Below are 10,857 nucleotides of genomic sequence, written 5' to 3'. Positions count from 1 at the left end.
ATTTCTAACAGGTACTGTACCCGTATCATTTTTAACTGTACCATGCCACTAAAACCTTCATGTGTTATTTATTAACAGAATACAATTCTTTATTTCTTATATTTCTTATACGTTAATATCCCACTCAGAAAGTGAAACGTGTGGAGGATATAAAATATTATAAAAAAAAATCGGGAAAAGGCTTCACACGTCTATACTTAACATTTTTAAAAATATTTAAAAAAAATGTTTATTGAAATTTATGACTGCAATTTTAACCACAGTTTTCCAACAGATAACGGCACGGTAACTTTAAGATGATGTTATTGTTACTTTGCGCATCGCCAGACCTTTGACCTTGTTACTGCAATTTAAAAAAAAACGATTTGCACAGCTGGTGTTCATAACATATCCAAGTATCGTCCTTATGGTCCTTTATATATTGTTGTTTTCATTTTTTCACATATTTGACACCTGACCTTGAAAGTGTGTCAAGGTCATTTCAATGAGGAACCTTTACAGCACTCTTTCCCATCTACATGTACCTACTGGTCAAATGTCGTGACCCCAAGTCCTCCAGTTCTTCAGAAGAAGTCGTTCAAAGAAACAGTTGACGGACAACGCAGTACGGCATAAGCTCGCATGGCCCTTCGAGCCAGGTGAGCTAATAAAACAGGATTGTGATTTTTATTTTGAATTTCAGCTGCATTTAAATTTGTAAACAAATTGATTTATAAAACAAAATCCAGGATTTGTATAAAATACATTTAATGTAATCAATACTTTACACACATTGTAATTTGTATAGCATCAGTAAAAACTCCTGAACACATAGGTATAAAATGTAGATTTAACACACTGTAAAAGCTTTATGTATTTCCCAGAATACCACCAGTAATCAAATCTGTATTCACATCAGTTAGCAGCAATTTACATATGATCTTGTCATAAATTTAACACATTTTTTTCAAAACATTTAAACATTTTGTTATACAAATGTTTAATGACATCCTGATGGAAGAACCAAATCATTAATTTACATGTTTGTACAAGAAAAGAAAATAGTAACGGTTTTAAACATAACAAGAGGTCAATAAGGCTTGAAACACTAACCTGATTCTTTATTAACTTAACTAGTCAAAAGGTTGAAATGCTTCCACTAGCTGGAGACCTTGGTCGCCCTCAGATTTTTTTTTACCCAGAGAAAAGTGCAACAGCAGCAACATCAGTATGACATTCTACCAAAGTGTATCTGGTATTATTTTAAGGTCCTTTGATGATGGTGTACATGTAGCCAAATGGAGAGTAGAAAAATGGGAAAAGATAGATCCCAATTGTCCCAATCAGTGCAACAGAACAAGTTTTCTTCAATGTCCCCTTAGCAGAAGGACGAAGAAAACCCCACGATTCTACAAGGTTAGCGGGAAGAGGAGAGGCCACATTAATCGCCTCTTAACATACAGCAGGTTACAGAAGGACGATTCTACAAGGGTAGGGGGAAGAGGAGAGGGCACATTAGTCGCCTCTTAACATACAGCAGGTTACAGAAGGACGAAGACAACCCCACGATTCTACAGGGGTAGTGGGGAGAGGAGAGGCCACATTAGTCGCCTCTTAACATACAGCAGGTTACAGAAGGACGATTCTACAAGGGTAGGGGGAAGAGGAGAGGCCACATAAGTCGCCTCTTAACATACAGCAGGTCACAGAAGAACGATTGTGCCAACCTGATAATGAGGTGTTTTAGGTATTTATGGATAAGGTTATTATGTCTAACAACCCAAAAAACAACAGTGTGTAGTCTGGACTAGTTTGGTTAATATTAGTCGGACGGGAGATGATCATGAGGAGACATCAAAACTGTTGCAGCCAGTAAAGAAAAAGTTGGCCATCTTTGATTGTGAATTGATTTAAAAAATAGATGTTAGATCAAGAGCATGAGAGCAGGAACATTGGTATAAAGGTTTGTCAGAATTGGCAACCAGGAAACTGAGAAGTTGGAAATATCCAATCAGAAGTCTAACACATAAATTGTACTTCAAATGAGCTCAAAAATAAAACCTTGTCATGAGGTGATCATTTACACCATTATTAGTTAATATTCAAAAAGTCATTAGACCTGCCGTAAGGGAAGCCACACCCCTCTTATATATAATGATATTATATATCGAGTCCCCTAGGCCTGGCCGAGCAATACTTCAGAACAAATTTGGATGAATTCCCTTGATCTGTACCCTTTATCAATAAAGGTTCAACTAATGATGACTAGGATTAAAATGACTAAATTTAACATAAAATCAATGTATGCCTATTGGTTCCTAACAAAACAGAAATTTTGTGTTCAGGTGAATAATAATATTATTGAAATTACCAATTGTTCTAAACTGTCTCAGCCTGGTCCTTAAGACTAAGTAAGCTAACTTTTGTACATGTAGTAGAAATATTGCAATTGACACAGTTGAACCACAGATTCACTTTAATATTGGTCTTCTAGAAAGTAATCCGATATATTGAATCATAGATAAAAATTGTTGTACTAGAAATCTTTTAAACAGACATCTAAGAAAAAATCAGATTCATGTTGTTACACTGGAAAATTCTGCAAAAAATTGACAGAGATTCACATTATTGTATACATATTCCACTGATAAAACATAACCCCAGTCCTAGTATACTTTAAACAGCATCCATTTCACAACATTAGTTATAAACGTGTATCAATCACTCTTGTTGGCCTGAATTGAAGCATGCTGGGGTCTTGATACAGTTACTCTGGAGAAAATCCATATGATTGGACAGGTCACCCCATACTTTTTCGCATCTGTACATAGAATTGAACCCCAGCCATCTTGCTAAAAGGCATTATCCACTGTGCCACTGAACCACCTCTATTTAGACACTGGTAACTTATATACCTGTACCACGGGCTCAAACAAGAACCTGGCTTAATGTTTTGGTAACAATGATCCCGTATTTTGGGGTATTGTTTTGTTTAACTGTTCTTCATTATTTGTACTTTTGGACATGTTCCATGAAAAGAGATTATCCACCTCATCTACAATTTATGGGGCATCTGTGTACCCGGTTTGAGAATTTTCCCCTCCTTAATGAAGCTTAAGTCGATGTTTTGCATATTTCAAGCTGCTTCTGACTTTTTAAGAATCATATCCATATAAGCTCCAGATAACAAGTCGGACTGTTTCACACCGAGTTTATCCATCAGATCCTCCGCAATCTTCTGTCCTTCTTCTGCTGTCTGTCCTTCCTGCATCATTACCTGCAACAGGTATAGCACTATCTTAATGTTTAGAGCACCTAGAGATACCAGAGCAATACTGGCACCCACCATCCAAAGATCATGGAATGTTGTTAGAATCTAGCTATGGGGTTTTTTCCCTTTCATTTTTGTTTTCTTATTGAACATACCATACCAATGAGGTCATGCAAACATGATCATTTAACAAGACTTTCAAATCTGCCAGTTTGTAGTAATTTTTGTGAGGATGCCAATGTTGACGTAGAGCAGAAAAACAATATAAATATATCAAAATCTTGTTTCAAGATTACCTATAAGCACTTAATTGATAAATACTCATAAGAATTTTCTAAACTAGATTACACACAAAGAGACAGAGATCATATTGCACTTTACAAAATATAAAATTTGCAACAAATTCTTTCAGGAATTAAGTAAAACTGTCAAGGTGATTGGATTTTTCAACTTGCTTGAAATGTTATGACGACAAATTGTGTTGGTATAATATAAGCTTTTAATGTTATCAATTCACCTGGTACCTAGACACTGGTCTATAAACTAAAGGAGCATCTTTATGAAAATTGAAAGTTACATATTGCTATTTAATCAAACGTTTAATATTCAAATAAGGCTATACCTTCTGAAATATTGACCAAGAAATGCAAATTTCTCACCTCCAGTTCCATGAAGTCACCGAGCCCCTCAACATTGTCAATGTGTACCCGCGTCTGGCCAACCATGTACAGTTTTCGCACTTTCCTCACCATACCTTTTATACCCAAGGCTTGACGTAAAGTCTCCTACAGATATAGGCAAAATGTGTCTTACATATAGCAATGTTTGTCTTTACATACAATTTTCTGACATAGCACTAGCATAGCACTAGCATCAACTGTTATGAAGTCTTATGTTACATAGCAATAGTTTTTATTAATAATATAGTCCCCTACCAATAGTAGGTATAACATGTCTCACAATGCAGCATTTGTTTTAACATTTCAAATGAAATGGGACTTTATCACATACATGTCAAAATATATCAAGTTTTTGAACAAAGGAAAAAAAATCATCTCAAAACTTGTAATGGAAGGGAGATAATTCAATGGTCATTTCATGTTATCTTGAGTGAAATGCTAGAACACTAAGAGAATTTCACTGAAATTTTTCATATATGCAGTATCTAACCTTCTCTTAAATTTTAATGTCCTGTGTTTGAATCCTGACAGGGTCCTGTAACCCCTGTTACCGTTTTACTCTTAGAACCCCGATTTCTTTTTTTCCGCTGTTATTATATTTTCATAAAAATTCTAGCTATGGATTTCTTTTTTTAGAAATGATTTATTAAAACTATTGCGATGGCCACCAGTGAAAAAACTTTCAAATTAATTACAGAAATGTGTTAGCATTGTTTTTTTTTAATCAACTTGGGAAGACACCTTTTTGTCTCATTTTGGGAAGAAAATATACCAATTGGGAAGGAAATTTTCAGGAGTCAACTGCAAATTTTGGGAATTAGGCATAAATATGAAATAGTTTCAATTGAGAAGCGAGCCCATTATCGGCCCAAAAAAGTTATAGAATGAATAATTATTTAATATAATAATCATTTAACATTTCTTGTTTCACAAAGCAACCTCATATGAGGCAATTTACCTGGTTACTAAATCATAAAATGGTAACAACCTCTTTCTCACTACATGTTTTGATAAAATATATGATGCTCCATAAGGTCAACACAATCTGTTAAAACAGTCTTCAATAGTTATCTCCCTATGCACTTACTAGCAGGTTAGCCACTCCCTACCACATTCGTTTCTATAAATTAAATCTATTTTGCCTACTGATGCTTCAAAATGAATTTAAACATATCTGGTTCAGATAATATAAAATACCTGACAGATATTTGCGGCCTCAGTTGGTCAAAGCAGCATTGACATCAGATCTCTTGGCTTTAATGAGCTTACTACATGTAGCTAGTGATGAGGATACATCAGACTGTAGATAACAACCTACAGCTGTGTTGTAGCATTTCTCTGTGACAGTAAAATCATCATTATAGCTCAATATCTTTTACTTACAAGACCTTGTCGTCCTATTTTAATTTACACTATATAAGTGTATATTATGTAAATTTTTGCTCTTTTGCTATATTAGCATGTATGTACATTACACTTAAAGTGTTTTAACCCTCCAATTATATAGCAACACCTGTGTGATATGCAGGTGTTTCACTAATATCTCTTTACATCATTTTTTAGTATAGTACTTTAAATTTAGTGCCTGTGATATCTATCTATATGCTGCTATGTTATTGTATGTTTTACTCGCTGATTATGTGCTAGCTTTCTGTGATAGTGTATAGCATGAATTGTTGTTATCTGTTTGCTTTTAATCATGTTTGTCGCAAAAATAGCGCTACAGCGCTAATGTTTCTATGTTTGATATATGCGACGTTAAATAAAGTTTCTTGTATCTTGTACAGTACCTTCAGAGATTCTGGATTGGCTACTTCTGTTTTACTGTAGTCACTGAACTTTGGTCCAATTTTGTCTGGCCGGTCATAGAAGATGAGTTCTGATCGAACATCCTGAAAAACAGACAATTATGTCATTGATTTTTTTTCTGTGTTGCCTCAAAAAGCATGGTGGTCAACAACTGAACACCTAGAACCATTCTGTCAACAACTGAATCATTTAAGTCTAAGATAAGAAAAGCCCTCGTAAGTGAGAAGGACCTCTGAGAGGGACCAGTGTAAACTGTCCAATTTTTGTTTAGAGGGACCAGTGTAAACTGTCCAATTTTTGTTTGTGCTAAGTTGTAACACACCTGTGAGTCAGTCTCCTCGACTGCTCTGTTGTATTCGCCACTGAAATCACACACATACAATTCAGTAATATTTTACAAGTTAATTTCGTGTATTTACAAGATGTTTGATGGGTTAGAAGATAACAAAACAACTTAACCTTTCCCTTTTTATTATTTCTTTGTAACATAATTACTTACATCATTTCTAGTAAACTTCCAGCGAACCTCCAAGTAAAGCATCATTGTACATGTGTAAGCACATATACCTGGTATTAAAAAATGTTAATCCGTCACACAACTTACACCTAAAAATTTGACCAAGGTTATCTTGGGTGAGAAAAAGTACCCATTAAGTCTACAACTATTACAACTGTAATAAAGCATATAGCCTAATGCTAGGACACAATGAATATAACTTACCCACAAAAATAAAACTAATCCCTTATCAAACCCTATAACAGATTGTCCTCCTTGTATAACCCTGTTCTGGGACTCGGGGATTTCCCTTTATTGTTAAGTATGAATGGTATCAGTTTTGGTCTTATTGGAATTGAGTAACAGTGATTACCGGGGTTAAAGGAGAAAACCTTAATAAAGAACAATGTAATGTCATTGTATATTTCTCTTCTCAAAAGTAATTCACACGCACAATACTCAAGCAGCTTTATTTATATAAATACATTTTTTTTTCATCAGCAGATGAAATAATGGTTATCTAGTTTTGATTATGTTATATATTACATAACATTACCAAAATATCAATAAAGGTACTGATACATTTTTGAAGAGATTTTGTGAATCGACTTTAGATCTGTTTAAAATTAAATGTAGCTGTTGGCACATCCCTTTAAATGAATGGATGAGGGGGCTGAAGCCTAGTTTACATCCAACTTTATAAAGTTTGGTAGAGCAGATTTTGTTCTATGGTATCAGTGTACAGTAGAAATGGCCTGGCCCTGAAAATAAAGGCCATGTCTGAGATACACAAGGATAGTGCCAAGTACAAAAATAGACTACATGAAAAGCTAGCTTTTGTTGTGTAGACCCATATTTGTATATGGCCAAAATACATAGTCTAGTACTTCATTATGTAAATACTAGGGTTGTCAACGGTTTGCCGGTAATCGGTCGGAAGACCGCAAACCAGTTGCCAAAATTAATAACCGAATAATCGGACATGTATTCATTTAATTTCATGTGGAGCCCCATGTTTACCTGGCTTAGCCCTACAATTTATCTTTCCTTGAGAGCCAAATCGAAAGTTTGAGTAATGAAAACATAGTTCAGACTGACCGTTTAGTGTAGTAATGAAAATGTAGTTCAGACTGACCGTTTAGTGTAGTAATGAAAACGTAGTTCAGACTGACCGTTTAGTGTAGTAATGAAATCATTGTTCAGACTGACTGTTGAGTGTAGTAATGAAATCATAGTTCAGACTGAACGTTTAGTGTAGTAATGAAAACGTAATTCAGACTGACCGTTTAGTGTAGTAATGAAAACATAGTTCAGACTGACTGTTTAGTGTAGTAATGAAAACATAGTTCAGACTGACCGCTTAGTGTAGTAATGAAATCATAGTTCAGACTGACTGTTTAGTGTAGTAATGAAAACATAGTTCAGACTGACCGTTTAGTGTTGTTATTGTACTTTACAGTAAAGATTGACAAAGCGATGCTAACCATATGTCATAAAAAGCCTGAACAGATATGAAAAGTAAGCCAGAATATATGTTATTTCATTATAAAGTTGTGGAATGCCAACTTGAGGGGAAGTATTGGCTTTGAAGAGTACACACTTGACTGATTTCACTTTCAGTGAAACATTAAATGATGTTCACTCATCAATGAATTAGTTTGTTTATCAAATTATTTTTCTCAAGAACAATATAACCGCATATGAGTTAGTGAAGAAACAACTTGTATTGTATAACACTCTTTCCTGAAGTAAATGGTTCATAAACTGACGACGGTTATATTACACGTATGTATTTCCTGCATATAAGTGTTGAGAGCTTCAACTATGCGAGTAAACTATTGTGCTAATTGATAATTGTAAATACATTTTTATTAGAACATTCACTAAACACACTATGTATCTGTTGTTTATTGTTTGATTACCAAACTGACAGATTAACCGGTTACTCTGTTGCAGTCTGTGACGTTAACATTTTTCCTCACTAGTCATTTGGACTAGTGAACCCAGAATTTTAATAGCCCGACTGTAAATTTGCTAGTCCAAATTACTCTAATACAGTATTACTGTTGTTTCCATTGAGCCGTTAAGCACTAGCCAGAACAGTAAATTTAGCTTTCGTGTTAGAGCATTTTTTCCCTTTGGTTCACGGACAGGCTTAGCTGGTTTTGAACCTTTTCTCCAGCTTAGCAACATCGCCATGGTTGGTTTCACGTGGTTATAAACCAGAAGTAATGTTCGGTAACTACTAAATTCCGGAACCTAGTCTCGCTCATCGAAACGCTTCAATTTCGAACGCCTCAACGACTACCATATTTTCCAATGGGATTAAAACTTGTGACAAGCTTTATTGTGCAAAATGTTATACAATGAACAATATTTCCATTTTTTTGGAGGAAAATTGCCACTTGTCCAGTCGGACTAGTTAAATATTTTCAATACTAGTCCAGACTTAAATTTACTAGTCGTGGGCATCGGACTAGTGCCTAACGTCGCAGACTGCTGTTGGAAGATTTTTCGAGTAATTACTAAAATTTGTTCGGTTTGACAACCCTAGTATTAAAATACCCTTTTTGGTGCCGATACATTTTGCTTAATTTTGATACATGTAATATTACAGGGGTTATTCATTGTACAAAAATATCCCCCATGGTCACCATACACTACTGTACACTGATACCTACATTCTGTTGTATTTAATTTTATAACTACAGTACTAGGTAGGACGTTGTACCTTAATGGTTCTTAGTTTCAGTCGACCGTTCGGAGTAAAGAAGAACACATCCTCTTGGATGAGAGTCTCTCCTGATGATTGACTCAATTCTGAAGAAATTTTCCGTACTCCCTCCACATCCTGCAGCCTGGCTTTTATTTCTACATTTCCTGGCATTTTTCTGAAAGATATCAAATTATTGAATCCAAAAATGATGGCATATTACAATTTACAAGTTATATGTTTTAATATGAGCAATGTACATACTGTATATACACACTTGAGTGGCACAGTTCTGAATGTGAATGTGGCATATATGTGAGATATAAAAAATAGTATTGCCATTACAAGAAGCATTGTCATAGGAACAAAGAAGCACAAAGGACCATTCCACTACACCATTACGGTACCTTTTATTTGAAGGCTAGTGAACAATTTCAATATTTACTATGAAAGTCTGAGTTTCAGATTACCTCCATATTGGGGTATTACTGTATATGATCTTTTTAAATTGCTTTTGACCCTCAAAAGGCTTGCCAAATTATATATATTTAATTAACGAATGAGAATTTGTGATTCAAAAAACACTGAAAGCATAGAATATTTTTTTAAATCTAAAATTTTCTCCCCCCCCCACATACTTTTAAATGAAATTGCTACAAACGTAAATAAGAAAAATTAGAAACATATATAAATATTCCAAATCCATCTTCATTACTGATAATTATGAACATGTAGTTTAAAAATATTTCAGAAAATCTAAAATAATCATGTTTTTGAAACAGCTACCTCTGGGGCCCTGTTCCAAATGACAGTGTGCATGCTATGTTGCTATGGCCGCTTCCTAATATCCAATGAAAAATGTTTTTACTGTGATGTATCCTGGGAATATACCACACAACTCTACCCACAGTGACCATAATGGCATATTCACTTCACATACTTGTCTCACTCTCTAGAAAAAACAGAGGAACTGTTTTCATCAAAACTGACCTATAGGTAAGCTGGAATGTTCACTCTAAATACATGTAGGTTGTCTCATTTACTATCCCCTAATCAGGGCATTAATAAAACAAGCTTATATTGATTGTCAATCAAAATAATTGATCAACTTGATTAGATTATGAGCCTGTAATTTTACCTGTTTGCCAAAGTTCTCAATTTATTCTCAACTATTGTGGCAGGTTTAATAATTGCACATAGAACCAGTCGCCCTTTAGCTACCGACTGGGTGGCTGGTTCAATCCTCAGTGGCAGCACACGTACTACTCTCCCATTACATTTCAGCAAGGTTAAGCAATTTAACTTGCATATGACCCTGAATTAGCATGTGATTTGCCCTCATTTTCACCCACTCTTAAGATAACTTTGTACAGTTGTCTGGGCTTTACAGACACTTTAATCCACCTAAAATTTTATAATCTATGTCCCATTTTAAATGTAAAATGAACGGTGTCGGGTCGTTTCGGTAACAAGTCGTTTCGGGACTTTTTTCCGGGTCGTTTCAAGTGTCAAAAGTCGTTTCGGGACATCTCGATTATTTTCTACTGTTGTTATGTTTGCTTTGTTTACTTTTTAATTGAGGACTATTTGCCTCTTTTTAATGTATATAGTGCTTTCTGTATCTATAATATGTGATTAAAAAGCATCTGTAAGATGCGATAAAAAAAAAAATTGAAGTTGAAAGTAAATTTAGTGTATATATTGTGTTATTAGTGCCTCTTTTTAATGTATCCTCGGGTTACCGGTTTCCATTTGACAGTTCATTTATTATATATATTGTATAAATTATGCCTGTGTTTAATTACTATAGTGCTGTGTGGTAGATGTGTTAATAGAAAATGAAACAATTGTTGTTGTCCTCTTGATTGATTTGAAAAAGACAGAAAATGTGTGAAAATGCAGACACACC

At 34.6% G+C, this 10,857-nt stretch overlaps 1 protein-coding gene across 1 annotated transcript; it reads right to left on the bottom strand.

Annotated features, from left to right (window-relative positions):
* Positions 1-730: 730 nt before the first annotated feature.
* LOC110457100 lies at positions 731-10,260 on the bottom strand. Its single transcript, XM_021508204.1, has 5 exons — positions 10,087-10,260; positions 8,967-9,126; positions 5,721-5,822; positions 3,910-4,035; positions 731-3,256 (listed from the first exon to the last, which is right to left on the bottom strand). The coding sequence occupies exons 2-5, from the start codon at positions 9,120-9,122 to the stop codon at positions 3,116-3,118; spliced, it is 525 nt and encodes a 174-aa protein (XP_021363879.1). The 5' UTR covers positions 9,123-9,126; positions 10,087-10,260; the 3' UTR covers positions 731-3,115.
* Positions 10,261-10,857: the final 597 nt, after the last annotated feature.

The sequence above is a fragment of the Mizuhopecten yessoensis genome, unplaced genomic scaffold (genome assembly GCF_002113885.1).
Source record: "Mizuhopecten yessoensis strain PY_sf001 unplaced genomic scaffold, ASM211388v2 scaffold1079, whole genome shotgun sequence".
NCBI classification, from domain to species: Eukaryota; Metazoa; Mollusca; class Bivalvia; order Pectinida; family Pectinidae; genus Mizuhopecten; species Mizuhopecten yessoensis.
The sequence above is the reverse complement of the archived record's forward strand: the minus strand, read 5'-3'. Positions and strand labels throughout refer to the sequence as shown.

Coding starts and splice junctions, on each gene's coding strand:
- LOC110457100 (XM_021508204.1), bottom strand. CDS start 9,122: ATGCCAGGAAATGTAGAAATAAAAGCCAGGCTGCAGGATGTGGAGGGA. Junction 5,823..8,966: donor TGAAACTAAGAACCATTAAG/GTACAACGTCCT, acceptor TCTGTTTTTCAG/GATGTTCGATCAGAACTCAT. Junction 4,036..5,720: donor CCAATCCAGAATCTCTGAAG/GTACTGTACAAG, acceptor CTATATCTGTAG/GAGACTTTACGTCAAGCCTT.